At 43.2% G+C, this 18,369-nt stretch overlaps 1 protein-coding gene across 1 annotated transcript in view; it reads left to right on the plus strand.

Annotated features, from left to right (window-relative positions):
* Positions 1–18,369, plus strand: part of LOC146785465 (vesicle-associated membrane protein 2-like) — a 324,297-nt gene that overhangs the window by 269,947 nt on the left and 35,981 nt on the right. The window contains exon 4 of the mRNA XM_085634527.1: positions 7,654–7,705. Within this exon, the coding sequence (XP_085490653.1) occupies positions 7,654–7,705 (52 nt within the window). The remainder of the gene's footprint in view (positions 1–7,653; positions 7,706–18,369) is intronic.

Below are 18,369 nucleotides of genomic sequence, written 5' to 3' on the forward strand. Positions count from 1 at the left end.
AAATTACTAGTGCCAGAAAGAATACAACCAGAACAGAACAAGCTTTTCACTGCTGACATAGAACGGCACTAGAGCTCTGAAAACCCAGAACAACCCTTGACACGCTAGACCCTATAAAATCACTAATAAATTGGCTTAATGTGATATTCTACAACATGTTTAAATTACAAAAAACGACATAAGTTTTTGTGTTCTAACATGTCTGCCCTCATTAGTTCTGTTTTTCCATCTTTCCAGGACATCAAGTTTTACACTCATGAAAGAAAACGCTACAAGTACCAGCTCTCAGCCATTAAAACATGCACTCTCTCCATTACTCATGTCTCCCATAGGACTACTGAGCACCTGAGGCACTGCAATGTCTCACTTGGAATCATGTCAGGGACTGAGGTGGTATCACCACTTCACCAGAAGTGAAGACATGGCCATATGCAAATCAGTCTGACCCTGTGCCTCATGGGAACAGTCCAGCCCGAACTGCCAAACCATGCCTTTCCTGGACCGGAAACAAGCTTCCTAGGACCGGTTTCTGGCATTTCAGCCGTCTTCAGCCAGGCTTGCTTGAATCCAGTGGCAAAGTGAGCAGGGGACTCACGTCTGAGCATACCCTGCCAACTTATGGCGAACAAAGCAGCACAAAAGGGGGTGGTGATGGACGGAGCATCAGAACCAATCAAACACTCACACCCAGTCAACAGATCTGGGTTTGATCCATCACCGTTCTTTAGCCCACTCTGCCACCCCAGTTCAGACATGGCCATATGCAAATCAGTCTGACCCTGTGCCTCATGGGAACAGTCCAGCCCGAACTGCCAAGCCATGCCTTTCCTGGACCGGAAACAAGCTTCCTAGGACCGGTTTCTGGCATTTCAGCCGTCTTCAGCCAGGCTTGCTTGAATCCAGTGGCAAAGTGAGCAAGGGACTCACGTCTGAGCATACCCTGCCAACTTATGGCGAACAAAGCAGTACATGGCTTGGCAGTTCAGGCTGGACTGTTCCCATGATGCACAGGGTCAGACTGATTTGCATATGGCCATGTCTGAACTGGGGTAGCAGAGTGGGCTAAAGAACGGTGATGGATCAAACCCAGATCTGTTGACTGGGTGTGAGTGTTTGATTGGTTATGATACTCCGTCAATCACCACCCCCTTTTGTACCACTTTGTTCGCCATAAGTTGGCAGGGTATGCTCAGACGTGAGTCCCTTGCTCACTTTGTCACTGGATTCAAGCAAGCCTGGCTGAAGACGTCTGAAATGCCAGAAACCGGTCCTAGGAAGCTTGTTTCCGGTCCAGGGAAGGCATAGCTTGGCAGTTCGGGCTGGACTGTTCCCATGAGGCACAGGGTCAGACTGATTTGCATATGGACATGTCTGAACTGGGGTGGCAAAGTGGGCTAAAGAACGGTGATGGATCAAACCCAGATTTGTTGACTGGGTGTGAGTGTTTGATTGGTTATGATACTCCGTCCATCACCACCCCCTTTTGTACCGCTTAGTTCGCCATAAGTTGGCAGGGTATGCTCAGACGTGAGTCCCTTGCTCACTTTGTCACTGGATTCAAGCAAGCCTGGCTGAAGACGGCTAAAATGCCAGAAACCGGTCCTAGGAAGCTTGTTTCCGGTCCAGGGAAGGCATGGCTTGGCAGTTCAGGCTGGACTGTTCCCATGAGGCACAGGGTCAGATTGATTTGCATATGGACATGTCTGAACTGGGGCGGCAAAGTAGGCTAAAGAACGGTGATGGATCAAACCCAGATCTGTTGACTGGGTGTGAGTGTTTGATTGGTTATGATACTCCGTCCATCACCACCCCCTTTTGTACCGTCTTGTTCAGCAGAAAGCATGGCTGTTTGTGGAGTTTATACACACATGAAGCCATAGAATACCAAGAACAGAACCTACAAAGAAGGACAAGCTCTGCTCCCAACCCACCCCCTCTACATGCTATTGCTGTGTGAGAAACTGACGGTCCACTTACCAACCCCAAATTCTACATGACAGATACCTCACCTCACCTTGGTGTCGAGCTTGGTGTGAAGACCATAGTCCTATGGGTGGGAATTATCTTTGCATCATTCTCTGCTAAAGAATGCTGCGGGTGGTGCTGACTGGGAGCAACACACATTTTCAATGAGAAAAGCTGGGTGCAGAGGGCCCCTGAGCTCAGTTATTCCAGTGAATACCACATACTGACGTGAAGATATGTGAACACTATACTAATGGTTAAGAGTCTTTCTACAGTGGTAGTGACAGAAAAATCTGCACAATAAAAACTAAGTGGGGCATGCTCTGGCCTGCCTGTGTCCCCACATGGTATTGTGACCTGCTTTGCACACCAGGGGAAGGGTGCATCTCTTCTGCTTGTATACAGGTGTGCATATCGATCAAGGGGAGAGAGTTGACTTCCTCTACTCTATCACAGTAGCAGCTCCGGGAGGGAGTGCTGCGGGGCGGTAGAGCCGGAGCGGGGCAGGGTGGGGGTAGTAAACTCCGGATTAAGGGCAAACGTATTGGCGTTGCAGCGCGCGCAATGTAATTTATTTTATTTATTTATTAAGTTACTCAACTCCGTTCGACCTTTATCCAGAGTTTACTACCCCCCACCCTGCCCCTCCCCCGCTGCCCCGCAGCACTCCCTCCAGGAGCCGCTGGTGCTCTGGCAGGCAGATGTCCAACAATTCAGTGAGGCTGGGGTGATGCATCAGCAGTAGTAGCCTGAACTCTTTGTAAAGGGGTCCCTTGGGACACATCTATACTTTCGCTCTGTCACGATACATGATGTTTGCTTTTAACGCCCTCTAGCGTTTGAATACAGAGCAACTCACTCTTGCCCTGGTGGGATAGAGGTCTCCAGTGATCTAGATGAGTTGATAATTATAATGATCCTTGACATCTTTGGTCGTTAGGCATATGCACATTTCTTCATAAAGAGAAAACCCAGAGCAGGGTACATAGGACGATTTAGGTGCTGTCTTATGAACAGGATACTCTTGTACTGCATAAATGGTTGCCACTTCTGATTCCTTCAGTTGTGGGACTGCGGTGCACTGCAGCTTCACCCACGACAGTCAATGTGCATGAGCATGTATATGGAGTAGACACCAATGAGTGAGGGACATATGTTTTAATAGCATGAAAAAAGCATGCAAGGAGATGTGATTGGAGTGATGAATTGGAGCAACCACCTGTTGTCATTTCTACTTGTGCCATATATATATATTCACTTTCAGGAACTACCCTGATGGGCAAGTATTAGCACTGCCTGTGCTTGCTTTGGATACGTTGCATGCCACACACAAAAATACACATTGTATACATTTGCTGGGGTAACATAAGTAGGATATCACTCTGGCGAAAGCCCAGGACCATTTATGCCATTAGTATAGGGCTGAATCATGTTGTTGTTTTAGGCTCATAGGACCATTATATTCTTCCAACCCCTAATATAGTTTTAATCTTTCCCATCCACCCCACCAATAAAGAGATACCTTGGTAGTGAATGAGGATGTTTTATCATTAAAGTTATGCCCCCTATTTAAATGTCTTCTTAAGAGTTCCCTGTGATAAGGTCGAGCCCACCCTGGCCTTTAGGAGCCAGGGTGAACCTGATGATGAAGCGCATCACTACAAGAGTGGCTGAGGGTTATATATATATATTTAAAAAGTTTTCCTTTCCCTGCTCTTATTAAAGTGGTGCTTAGGTTTGACCTGTGATCCCATTGTTTCCTTGCACGTACGACAATAGTCTAGAGGGCAAACTTTTTAGGTAAGAAGATTTCAGGGCCCTCTCCACATCTTGATTTAGGGCAGTTTGGATGTTTTCAGGTCTCTGTCGCTTGGCTCAAAACGACTTGTTTTTGTTCTGTCCTGTTCAACTTCATTCATAAATTGGGAATTATATTTAATGACGGGTATCCCAGAAAATTCTCCCAGTGCTCACACGAAAAGGAAGGATAAGGCTAATAATAGTGACTGCTTTGACTGAATCCCACTTTGACTCCAACTCCAAAGCCCAATTGCTTCAAGATATGGCTACTGGATCAGTTCTTAATGTCAAAATGTTTGATTTCATTCCATCGCATCTACAGAACCACTACTACATCCTTTTGCAGCAGCATATTTTAATAAAAGATTTATACAATATTCAAAGCCCATTTGAAAGTTAGGTTAGAAGGGGCATTAATACCCAGGCTTTGCACTTTGCAAGGCCTTGCTATCCTGCTGGAAAATCTATTTATACATTTTGAAGCACAGATACCTTCATTAATTTAAGGCACCGACCTTCCTAAACAACTGGATAGCGCCATACAGTGGTGTAACGAAACTTAAGGGAGCTCCCGTGCAAAGTACATGGAGGGGGCCCCCCTCTCTTGGCCCATTCAGGAGCTCTCAGGCTAGGGGCCCCATAGCTGCCAATGTTTGAGATTGCGTATGTGTTACTTTTTCATCGTTTCAGTGTACTTATGAGTGACATTCAACAACCAAATGTGTGACACTTAGAGTAACGCTTTCTCATGAGCAAACTAAGCAGTGACGTCCATTGCACATCCTCCTCACATCATCGCACATGATTGTACACCTCCTCTCATCACTTGCAGTAACATGGGCAATTCATAACGTTCATTGGTTTCTCCAAACAGACAGTGTAAAATTGCCAGGCAACTTGGCTACATAAACATCTTTTATCACAATGTAGACATTATACATCCAACTCCTGTCCTCTATCCATACAGTGCTACCACATTAATATGCTATCAATCTCAAACAGCACAATGACAGAGCTCTCTGACGTACCCTCTCGGGGCCGGCATTAGCACTGGTGGTGCCCGGTGCTACAATGACCACCTTGTCTACAGATTCCCTCACGATCACCCTCCACCATTGCCCCTCATCTCTCCACAGCCCCTCTCTCACATCCATTAAATTTGTTTTATAGTGCTGCTTATAGCAGTGTAGGGTGTCAGAGCACTTTACTTCACACACACACATTAGGCAAAGACAATGAATCACACGTGTAAATCAGTCTAGTAAATGGTACATAACACAAAGAGGAACACAACGTGTAGGAGTCACATGCCATTCATACTAGTAGACTATACATTAAGAGTGTTTGACTGGAGAGTCTCAAACACAGGATTTAATACCAACCACAGTGGTTGGCATTGGCTTTGCTAATGGGAATGCATTTCCACCCAAACATACCCCTTTTAGCAACATTAGGATAGCGAAAGACTGGGGAAAAACATGGCATTTTAATCTGTATCATGCAATTTACATGCAGCTAAGCTCTTTGATGACAGTTTATAGGTCACTGTGTTATTAGGTGATTGCACCTAATAAATTGCAAGTATCAGAAGGATGTCTGTGACAAAAGCACTAACCCACTGTGCCATCCACATAAAATGCAGTTCCATCTATCTGCATGTTACACATTCTGCAGCAGGCGTTTAATGAACCTGTCTGTGCTAGTTTATCGTGAGTCAAAACTGCCACTAAAACTGGAATCTCTCCAGTAGGAGCATTAATGACAACAGTTATCTCATTCTTTCATGGACATTTTTATTGTTGCCTGAAAACTGCTGGACGCACAATGGGTCTATTCAGAGAGCGCTTTCCATAGTAGCTCCCCCAGTTCAGCGCCAGGTGCAGCGGCAACACGCTGGCCATATTTGATCGCCTCTAAAAGTCGACTCCTGCATGCATCAATGGTGCTATCACTCCCCGTGCATGCGCTGTATAGTTTGAACTCCTCTGTCTAGTAAGGTTAACTGGCTGCAGTTACACTTTCATTAATACTTACCGAAAGATGTTACTGGAAGGAAATCATGCTTTCCCTATTTTAAAAGTAACGCTGCATTTTTGTTTTCCTGTGTTTGCCAATGTTCTTACACATATAGCAAATGCACTGGGGCGATTATAGCCTTATAATACAAAAAGGCTGCTTTGCTAAAACAGAAAGTCGATTTACAGACCCGCGCTGAACACAGCAACTTTATATTAATACCGCGCTAACCGCCACAAAGTTTGAAAGTGTGCAGCCTGCAGTGGAATCGGTTACCAGTAAAAACATAACGATTGCCGTCTAGCACGCAATTAGAACCAACGTTCCAAGTTAAGACGTCATCATTCGCTCAGATACACTGGGCTTACGAGGCTTTGACCTCGGGCTGCTCCTGGCTGAGTCATCCGGAGGCTGCCAAGGACAAGATGTGCAGGGCAGGCAGTAAACTATCCCATCCTGCTGTTCTGGGGTCCCTGCTGGCGGGGGTGCAGCAGGTCGTAGCCCAAAACACACAATTATCAGCCCCCCCCCTGGAGCTGGAAGATCCAGCGGTCACACTGCGGGTGAGGCTGACAGAAGTTTATTGTTTATGCGCACAGCAAAGAAACAATATATGCCTCTGTGCCATGTTAACATGACAGCAGCCCTCCAGGCCCACGCCGGGAACCTATATTCCTTCGAGCGGCGGTGCTGCACACAGCACTGGTTTTGAGCACCTCATGATCCCCAAAGCGTATCAGGGAGCTACATATGCGTGGCCATGCATTTTAATGTGGTGATGCAGATACCGGCATGAAAATGCGTTAGTCTAACTCCTGATAAGTGGTACTTGGCAGCCCACCCGCCACCCATGCACAGTGCCGGAGGGGACCTCCTGGGGCTCAGGCCCCCCCACAATGTGTGGGCTTCAGGGGTTATTGCCACACCTAGGGCCAGCTTTAGCGCTGATGGCCCCAGTGCGACAATCCTTTTTAGCACCGTCCCCCTATGACCTCCTCAGATTCCCTCACTTCCACCCGGCAAAATGGGCCCTCATCTCTCCATAGCCCCTCTTTCGCATACATTTCATTTGTTTTAAAGCGCTGGTAAATGCTGGCATTACTAATCCACTCAGCTACCCACATTAAATACAGATCTGTTCTTTGCAGCAGGTATATTAACCCTCTGCGCTACTTTATGACGAGTCAAAACTGCCACTCTACAAAATTTCAATCTTTATTGCAGAGACATTAATTACAAGAGTTATGTTGACATTTTTATTGCTGCCTGAAATCTGGACGCACAAGGAATTCTGCATCAGCTTTTTTCAAATCATAAGTTATTCCTAAACACAGCGCCACCACTCCAGGTCAGCGCCCTAAAGCCGGCACTCGTTACGCCACTGGCGCCATATACTGATATCTATGCATGTCATACTTTTTTTTTGTCCAAGGTCCCACAAACACGTCTGATATGGCTGCATTGTTCATTGTGCTGTTCATAAGGTTTCCACTATGTTCCCGTAGAATATGATGCCCCCCTACACCCACAGCCGACTCCAGCAGTTAGTTTTTTTTGGCATTCCTAACTAGAAGTGTCTGAGACTGTGAGGCCGATCTTCTTTATTGGACTTTAAAGATTTTAACACCCTTCCTTACAACAAGTGTTTAAGATTCCAAAATGAAATCAAAGACACATTTCCAATGATCATGCATGCCTTGCATATTTTTAGAGAGGCCACAAATACACACAAGATCCATTCAGTTGGTTCATTTTACATTTCGCGATTAAGAGAGCTGCAAGGAATGGGGGAGGGGGGGGGGGGCTCAAAGTGCCTGCATCATCTTAGAATTATTGTGGCACAATTTTCATTTCTCTTCTTTTTTATTTCAGATGATGATCATCCTGGGAGCAATATGTGCAATCATTCTTATTATAATAATAAGTAAGTATATTTCTAGAATGGGGATGATGTTATCTAACGAGTGTTTTAAAAATGGTGGGAAAGTCACGAGCCATTAGTGCTAATAAAATCACATTTAAATTGCCAAATAGATACGTTGACTGTGTGGGCCAATTATAGTGCAGCATACTGCAATTGGAGACGTGTCATCATGTGAAGGTGACAGTCGCTGAAGTGCGATTGACTAATCGATACATTTTTAAATATATTATGCACACCCTCTAGAACACTTGATACCTAATGCACTATATCCATCAGATTGCATATATCACTGAAAATAGCTTGTACATCCTATGTTTAAGTTGTTATGAAACACGCTGTATATTAGGAGCAACGCTGCACCACACTTCACCTTTCTGAAGAATTCATGGTTTTAAAAAGGCGACCATTTTACCTAATCGGGTTTAACATCCCCATCACATGGACTAGGGAGGGCCTAGGATGCTTGTTTCCGGTCCAGTGAGGACCTGACTTGGCAGTTTGGGCTGGGCTGTTCCCATGAGGCACAGGGTCAAGGCTTATTTGCATAAGGCCAGGTCTAAACTGGGGTGGCATGGTGAGCAAAAGAATGATGGATTTAACCCAGATCTCTTGACTGGGGGGGGGGGGATGTTTTGATTTGTTGTGCATTCCGTCCATCAATTGTGTGTCTTTTGACCACAGCAGGCAGAAATAAACTGTACATAATGAAATATAATCTATTCGTTGTTAAAATAAAAACTTATGCTTTTTCATGACAATATTTTGTTTCACTATTCATGCATATTTTTACATCACCAAAACTGTTCTTCCACATAAACTCTTATCATAGCAGCAGTTACTTCCACAAGCCACCCTGAGTTTAGAACAATACCCCAAAAAATATTGCATCTCTTTTTAAGGTGATATGCCTTAAAGTTGAAAGTACCTTGAAGCGAGTCATGTACAGAGAACATATAAAATGTTCCCTAATTATTTGCAGGGCTGTTTCTTAACAGAAAGAGTTGCTTCCATCGGTACTGAAGTGTGAATACAGAGTTAAGCTAAAACTGCAGAAAAGTTTTAAAACAAAACTGTGATGCACAGAATAAAAAGGCACCTTTTATTACATAAAGAGCATACATGTAGACATGTTTCCTGCGGACTATGACACAGCGATTTACTTTTGGTAGAAAAGACATTGCAGATATGTCTTTACTCTGCTTATGTTTGTATGTCAGCAAACTCTTTCATATTTAGTCAATAACATTTTGAAGATCGCTGTGTATTTGCAATACATTAAGTATATTATGTATTTGATTTGTGTCAATATCCGTCAGTATGGCAATGTAGCTAGATAACAATGTTGCAGAATGTGCTGTGTAATTTGTCATTTGTTAGCTAATTTGTCTTTACTTTGAAACCTAATTTGCTTTCACTTTGCCACATTATTTATTTAACCATACCGCATATGTATGCCCTCCTTTGCCACATAATTCCTGTGTCCCTACTTATAGCGATTTTGAAACCGGCCATTCAAGTCTTGGAGAATGTGTTGTCTATTTAACCATTTACATCTGTTCAACTTGTCTGACTTGTGTGCGAGGCTTCACTTTGTGGAGTAACTGTGAAGGAGCGAGTATTTTTTAACCTTTCTGGTTGTTTAGTGTTAGGGTGACGGCAGCAGCATTCATTGTAGCTGTAAAATGTAGAACTCTAGATCTGACACATAAGAGAAATTAAAGATTAATAGATGAGTCAAGGAATAATATTATTCAGAGAGAAGATGCCAGCCTTCCCTCAATGCCTTCTGTAAGCAGGGTAGGATGGCTCAGAGAGAAAGTGTTTGATGTTTACATCTTTTTGTTGGATTGTAATGGTAAAAATATTCCGCTTTCAATTCCCCTTATGACTTGCACCAAAGCTAAGTAAGTTATGTCTTCATTGGGAAAACAATCACGTTTTTATCGCTTTTCTGAAATGTAGGTGGGAGCTCAATGTCCTTATTGTCTTGACTAAAGCGGTCCACAGTTTGAATGCTTGTTCAGAGACGGAGCTGCCACCTACTCAGGTTCATCAGAAAGGCAGGATGATTAGCAGCTGTGTCATTCACAATTCAATTTCCTCCATAGGTTTTGAAGTTTGAATCTGCATTATAGAACAATCTGTTCAAATCTATGGACAGGCCTGTGAGTGATGAAGAGAGCTTTGTACAAGATTCTTGAAGGGACAGGTTGCCAGTGTAGGCCCTTGAGGGTACAGTGATGTGGTCATGTTGGGCCGGGCAAGGAACTCATCAGGTGGCTGCATTCTGAATTCTTTGGAGTTTGTTGTTTAGATGCTTAAAGTAGAGCCCAAAGTAGAACCTGTTAGTATATTCAAGGTCTAAGGGTTTTAGAGCTGTTGAGACATGAACCCTGTGTAGATGCTTAACTATGGGATGTTCCTTCCTAATGCTTCCATAGTTCTGAAGGCCCCTTTTACCATATTTTGGCCTGAGTTTGAAGTGAGAGTTTACAGTCCATAATCACACCAGAAGTCTTTACTTCTGAAGATGCGTTGGTTGAAATCCAGTCTCTTCAGGCTAAACTGCAGTAGGATCAAAGGTTTTCCTTGCTCCTCAAGTTAAGATCTCTGTTCTTCAGATTTTAAAAAAACTTTCAGTTATCTTCTTCCAGCTGACATTCCATGAGAACAGACATGAGGTTTTATGAATTTTCCTGTTGAGGAATAATCTTGGTGTTGTCAAATTGCTGTAATATTTGAGTTTAAATAAACTGATCGCTCAAGCAGACGCAGTGATTGAGCCTTGTGGAACACCCATCTTTTACAAGAAATGTGCTGACAGATATGTAGGCAGTTATATATTTTTGTTGTTTCCTTTAGGGTTCATTTTAAGACTGCGCTCTGTATTCTTGAGTTGTTCAGTCTTTGAAGTAGAGGTTGATAATTCACCATTTCAAAGATGCTGAGATGTCAAGAGGAGTGTAGCCAATTTGTTGGAATAGCCAATGTTCTTGAGGTAATCCCAGGTTACAATTAATGCTGATTCCTTGCCATTTCCAGGCGTGAAGGCTGAATTTTAGCCTGAAAGGACATTGGCATTCTCAAGGAAGTCTGAGTTCTGAATGAATGCTGACTTTTCAATCACTTACCCAGACATTATCTGTTTGATAAAGGGCTGTCTTTTGCTGGTTACGGTGTGTCCAATTCATTCAATCTTCTTCAACATTGTCTTGATGTAGGGTTTTTAAAAAGTCACTTGGGTACTCCCTGCATGATAGTCGTTAATGATCAATAATGCCGATATGACCAGAGAGATAGCTTTGAAAATTAACTTGAATATATTTGTGATGTTGATAGTCTTGAGTATATTCGCAATATTGGTAGTCAGGAGAGGCTCATTTGTTTCCTTTAGGAATGTTAGTTTAAAGGGACGCAGCTTTGGATGTTTGGTATAGTGGCTATACTTTGGAAACGTTTTGTTTCTTTTAGGCATTATGTTTCCCTTCACTCTCTTCCCAAGATGATCATTTTCCATTTTTATTGGTTATGTTCAAATTGAGCCATCCTGGATTCTGTTGTGGTGAGCCACTGGTAGCATTGTTTTTAAAAAATATATATTTTATTCAAGTAGAAAAAGTCAAATTACAAATATATCAGAATTAGCGAGAATAGAGTATTGAAGGATTGACAAAGAAAATAGAGGTGTACATAAAAAAATACACAAATCACGAACCATCTGGTTCTAAATTCATTACAACATACGATCATGACTTCAGGTAAAGCATACCAGATTTCCACCCATTTTTTCCTAGCCCCAATTCTTGCGGCATGCAGACTCTCGAGCTGTTTCGATCTTGTTTAGCCGTTGTCTGAAAATAGGCACCTCAGTAGATTTCTATTTTTGAAAAATTAATGATTTAGCAATCACAAATTGCCCCCTAGATTCCAAACTAAGCCCCATAAGGGTCTGGCTGTAGATCCACCTGAAGCTTGTGACTAACAAATTGAAATATGCGCTCCCAAAAGTGGAAAGAGACGGACATGTGAAACATATATGCAGCCAGCTGCACTTGGCTTTGCCCAATCTGAAACATGCATCTCTCGACCCAACATGCAGCAAAATACACCAAGATCATCTTGCTTCTTACAAAAACTAAGATTCGACTTTGCGTTAAAAGACCCAATGTGGGCCGACCACCCTCAGGGGAAAGAATATACCTGTTTTTCAAAGTGTCTATAATTCTGCCTCCAGGATTGATTGTTTTTTATAGCCCACAATTGGAATAGAGGCAAAATAGGTATATTATCTAACCCCGGTTTGGATATTTCAGCCCCATTATTAATTTGCAGATGGAGGACCGTAGGGTCGATCGGCCTACATGGTGTTTTGATAGATTACTATTAACCAATGAAAATTGTGTTTCAAGCATGAGTATTGCGATAGATGATTTTCTGGCAAGAAACATTGGTACAGCGTCTTGTTTTCTGGTCTTGGGTGAAGTGAATGCCTTCAGTTGGGGGTAAGCACAAGGCACGAGTGAGTAAACAAAGGAAAGCGCTGGCCATGCATTTACAGCCGGTGTTCGATACTGCCACCCTGGCTTATTCTGCAGTTCGTACTCCCGCAACCAGATTGCATCTACAACAAGGGTGTCAACATTTAAAGGACCTTTTTATGGGTATAGAAATAGTCAATCAAAACACATGTTTTCAGAAACGTTACGAAGAAAGTGAACACGTATGCGGTTTTTGGTATGGTCAATTAAGAAAAGAAGGAATAACGATACCATCAAAGCAATCTTTGATGCAGCTGAGAACAGAGTGGTTACCGAAACTGATTTAATTTGTAACATTTACAGTTCTATATACATTAAGAAGATAAGACTACTGAGAGTATTGACAAGTTTCTCTACCTCATTCAGCTGCCAGTTATAGCAAATGATTTACAAGTCGTAGTGGTCACCCCCATTACATTATCCGAAGTGAAGGATGCGGGAGAGAGGACCTAATTGCAAAAATATATAAGCTGTTCAAAAATCAAGTTGCTAAATTCTTGATGACTAAATGAATTTTAAAGGGTGGCTATCTGCCAAGTTCATTCACTGAAGCAGTTAGTGTAAGCTTTCTGACAAAGGATAAGCCTTCTGCGAGTCTGGGCTCGCAGCGTCAAAATTGACTAGTGGAACAGCAATTATAAACTTTTTGCCAAAGTAATTATGAGCAGACTGACCCCATTAGCACAGACTTTGGTCCACCCAGATCAAAATGACTTTTTACCATCTAGACTGTTTACAACTAACGCTAACTTTTTGGTGCAAGCTATTGATTACTATGCAGTGAACAGCATTAAGGCAGCAATCATCATGATAGATGCTGAAAAAGCCTTTGATCTAGTCCAGTGCAAGGTCCTGTCTGCTATATTACTGAAATTCGGATTCCCACCGAAATTGGTACATTTGCTCCAGAATCTATATAACAAAGATGATGCACAGGTATTGGGGGGTGGGGGGTACAAAATCAATCACTCCAAGTCTGAAACCATGTTACAGAATTGTGCCCCTTCAGTTCTTCCTGTCGAAATAAGGATGCATTATTTCCATACGCGTCCCATCAGATATCGGAGGATCCATGTCACAATCAATTATATGCGAACCTGTTCTGCTATACTACCATGTTGAATAAGGCTCGCGGGATACTTTGTGTTCATTTTTTCAAATGTCATGTTCAAAATTCACCAATCATTTTTGGATGAGAACAACCAAACGATATGTCCCTTCTTATGGCAGAGTAACAAATCTCGTACCAACTTGAAGACAGTGCAGTCACACGTATAAGATGGAGGGCTGGCACTATCATAAGTCAGAATGTACTATCAGGCTGCCTTTTTGGATTGGCTTGTTTGAGTAGCAACTACAAGCGTTCACTCTAGTTATTTCTATCTCAAAATGTGTTCATTGAGGTAGAGGCCAAGCTTCCTTTTTTCCTAAAGATATCAAGACTGCTGAAGTAAACCAGTTACAGGCTACCTTATGTTTTGCCTTTCAGATTCGAGAGGATAAGGCATGAGTTCCAGATTCCCCAGTTTCAGCCGCCATCAATATGGTTAAGAGATTGTCATATGTTAGTTGTACAGTTAAAGGCTTCGGCCATAGAGGACTGGGTAAGGATGGGATATTGCAAACTCAGCGATTTTATGTTAGCCGGTTAAGTACACTTTTGGCAACAGACAGTCTCCAATCACCCCGCTTTTACCTCCAAATTAGTTTTCATCTATTTGAAAATTAGCCATTTCCTTTGAGGGAGCAGTCAGGCATCCAGTAAGCTGTCTGAGAATATCAGCAAAGACTATTTTGTTGCATGTCTCAAAGGCATAGTTAATTGGTATCGTCAATTGTACCAGAAATTACGGAAAGAAGTGGCATCTTCGCTTCTAGTTAATGTTGCAGCCTCCACAGATTATAAGATCTATTGGCATTTGTTGGAATGGTATAATCAAATGGCCCATAAAGCCATTCACGGGGCTAATTCTAAGAATAGCCTTTTTTTCAAAATGGATGTTGTACTATATCCTGTATCGAATGCAAACGCTGTATTCTACTGCTCACCGTTAGCATTGTCGATGGACATCAAAGGACTAAGTGGATTTCCAAATTGCTGTCTGGAATGTGGCTATGTTGAAACCCTTCCAAGGTGTTGCTGGTAATGGAAGTGAAGATGGAAGGTTTAAGCAGAAGTAAGTAATATGATGTTCAAGGCATGTGTGGCTGTAGACACACACGATCTGCATACTTTCACCATCTAGTGTTGGGCCCGGATGTGTGTAACTTCAGAGACATTTTTCGAGTCACAAGACAAAGTGACTTCTCCTCTGGGTGTTAACACGCATGGACATCAATTCCATTGTTAAATTGTTTTCTTTCTGCCGTCAGGTTCGGACTTGTTGTATAGCGCTTCAGTTTCAGACAGTTTTGGTCTCACTTCAGTTCTCTGTTCATTTCCACCCTCATCGGTATTATTTCAAATGTGTTTCCATCGTCGCGTACAGAAAACTAGAAAACATTCCCCCATCGATTCAACATGCCCCCATTGTGGCCTTTGAGCCTCACTCATTCAGGCCTACTATTTGTATCTCCGACTTTGACAAAGAGTGCGCTGCTAATGGAATGGACTCATTTACGCTTCTGTCCCAGTTGCCGCGCAATGTACCAGAGAACCGACCTCCATCAGGTTTGCAACTTATGTCTTTCCCCAGACCATCAGGAGGCTCACTGTGAGGCTTGTCGAAAAAGACTTTTTGGGACTCTTGGGCATGGCGCAGAGAGATGAAACACCCGACATTTTTAAACACCAAGATGTCAAACAGGGAGAGCTTCATGAGATCTCTGCGGCTGAGGAAGAGGCCTTCTCCATCCACAACTTCGGCTCCGACTCCAGTTCTGGTTCCATGCCCGACTCCAACCTTGACATCGGTCTCCAGATACAGCACCTTCCTTTGGGCCAGTGTACCGTAAGTACCCATGCCCCTGTTCCACCTGCCAAAAACATACAGTTTTCACCGATTATAAGGTTCCACGGCCACCACTGCCAGCAGGCCATGGTATGCACCGACCATGTTCTACAAAGACCTACTCTCTGACTCGCCACCAAAGCAAAGCCAAAACACCTACAGTCTGCACCGACTGGCTTTTCGGTTCCGAGCACGCCACTTGGAACCCCTTTGGCTCCGGCCATCTCCGCTCCTAAAAAAGAGAACTATTTTGGCACTGAAACCATCGGCCTCTGCATTCAAGTTGCATCCGGAATCAATCCTCGAACTTATGCTGGAGCTGCTTGATCTAAAGCAGAAATAACTGCACATATAGCATCGTACTGGTTAGATTTTAGCTTAAACTGTGCATTCGGTGCCCCAACTATTTAACTGCCAATTTTCTTTCGAAGAGGCCATAGATGCACCACTACCTGCTAAAAAGAAGAAGAAGGACATTTCAATGAGATCTTTGCAGACTCCTTTTCCTTCTCTACCACCTCAGCCATCTCCTCCACCATCTTCTCCACCACAACCTTCACCACATCATTCTCAAGATGAAATAGGGGACTTTATGCCACTGGGGTCTCCACAGTCTTCCACTGATGATCATGGGGGTAAGGGGGGAGATGATGCTTTTCCACAGCCCACAGATCCTTTTGATAATTATGACATTGATCCCCCGGGTGATACTGACTCAGATCACAACCCATCCAGACCATCACCCCCGATGATGCTTCATCGTAAGAAGGCCTCATTGCTAGAGCAGCAGCATATCACCAGGTCCCCTTATATAAAGACCCTATATAGGATGATTTTCTTTTTGTAACCTTGTCCAACACACATAGATCAAGTCAATATCTTCCTATGTTAAAGGGAATGCTACGCCACTCTGACATCGTTTTCAAGGACCCAGTGCGAGCATGAATCATTACATCCAGGGTCGAAAAGAAATATAGATTGGCACCCTCAGACCCTATTTACATCCGTGGTCAGCTTCTCCCAGACTCCCTGGTGGTATCTAATGCTCTTAAAAGTACTAGTTCACAAGCATTAGCAGATGCTCCTCCACTTGACAAAGAGTCCAAACTTATTGAAGCTTCAGGGAAGTGTGAGGCTGCATAATCCTCCAAACACTGGCAGATTGCCAACACTCAAGCTCTATTAGCAAGATACAATAGGGCACATTGGGATGAAATGGAGGAGCTCCTACAACACCTCCCTGAGGAGTTTAACAAAAGGTGACATGACATTTTAAATGAGGGCAAATTAATTTCCAACAATTCAATCAGGTGTGCCCTAGATTCAGTGGACACAGCAGCCAGAGGCATTAATACAAGCGTATTATTGCATAGACATGCTTGGCTCTGTATATCTGGCTTCAAGCCAGAGGTGCAACTTGCTTAAATGTGCCATTTGATAAAGAGCATCTCTTTGGTTCCCAGGTGGACAAAACATTAGAAAAGATGAAAAAGGACTACGAAGTCGCTAAATCAATGAGGGTGCTACAAACCCCTGCATCGTGTGGTTCCTTTCACTGTCCCTCATACAAACAAGGCACCAAAACTAAATCCCCTGATGCCTCTACCTCCTCATACAGGCAGCAACATCAAACCACCCCCTCAAGAGGGAACTATAGAGGTACATATAGAGGTACAACTCCAAGGGTCGTGGTAGAGGTGCCCCAACATGCTCTTCACTCTCCACCTCAAAGCAGTGACTCTCATATCACCCCCCAACAACTTAACACCTGTTAGGGGCCAGTTACAACATTTCTTTACTAATTGGAAAGCCATGACATCAGATCCATTGTTGTTGAACATTATCAAACATGGTTATTGTCTGGAGCTCATAAACACCCCCAAAATATTCCATCTCACAGACAAAATCTCTCCATAGAACATCAAAATCTGCTCAAACAAGAAGTGCAGCTCTATTGCTCAAAGGAACCATAAAGCCTGTCCCTCTTCAACACCAAGGTTCAGGAGTGTACTCCCTATACTTTCTATTATCCAAAAAAGAAGAATCAATATGACCCATCTTAGATCCTAGGCCATTAAATCATTACATATTATCAGATCACTTCCATATGGTCACTCTTGAGGACGTTATCCCTCTAACCCAACAAGGTAACTTCATGTCAGCACTAGACTTAAAGGATGCCTACTTCCACATTCCAAACCATCTAGCTCATCGCAAGTACCTCAGATTCATTATAGCTGGAAAACATTACCAGTTCGAAGTAATTCCATTTGTAGTTACTACCACACCTCGTGTGTTTACCAAATGCACAGCAGTGGTAGCAGCACATCTGCACAGACAAAACATTCATGTCTTCCCACATCTGAAAGACTGGCTTATCAAAGCCAGTACACTTCTCATGTGTCAACAACACACTCAGACTACTCTTCAGCTTCTCCATTAACTGGGGTTACTGTTAACATACCTTACAGGTTTAGCCTTATTTAGGGGCCATGCTCAACACACCATTGGGCTTAGTATACCCAAGTGTGGCCAAAATTCAAAATATTCAAACACTTCTACAACAGTTTCAGCCCAATCAACATATAACAGTCAGTTATGCGACTCTTATGCATGATGGCATCTTGCATCTCAATAGTACCACGTGCTCTACTACATATGTGCCCACTGCAAGAATATCTGGCGCACCAATGGTCTCAATCACAAGTTCAGCTAAAAGATCTAGTGTTGGTAGACAGCAGCACTCATTGCTCTCTAGGGTGGTGGAATGCACAAAATCAATCAAACGGGCGGCAATTTCTCGACCCTGTTCCCCAGATCCTTCTAACAGTGGATGAGTCCCTTGGAGGATGGGGCACTCACCTACAGTATCTCACAGCTCTGGGTCTTTGGGATACCAAACAACAGGGCCTCCATATCAACTACTTTGAGCTTCAAGCTGTTCACCTAGCATTGAAAGCATTTCTAATTCACCTGGCAGGCAATGTTGTCTTGGTCCGATGGAGAACATGACAACCATGTACTATTTACAAAAACGGGGGAGGGGAACGACTCTTTACAGTTATCACGCCTATCTTAGATCATTTGGCATTAGGGTAATATGTCACAACATACACCTACTAGCCGAACACCTCTCAGGAATGGACAATCACTTTGCAGACCTCGTCAGCAGGAT

The sequence above is a fragment of the Triturus cristatus genome, chromosome 11 (assembly GCF_964204655.1).
Source record: "Triturus cristatus chromosome 11, aTriCri1.1, whole genome shotgun sequence".
In the NCBI taxonomy this organism is placed as follows: Eukaryota; Metazoa; Chordata; class Amphibia; order Caudata; family Salamandridae; genus Triturus; species Triturus cristatus.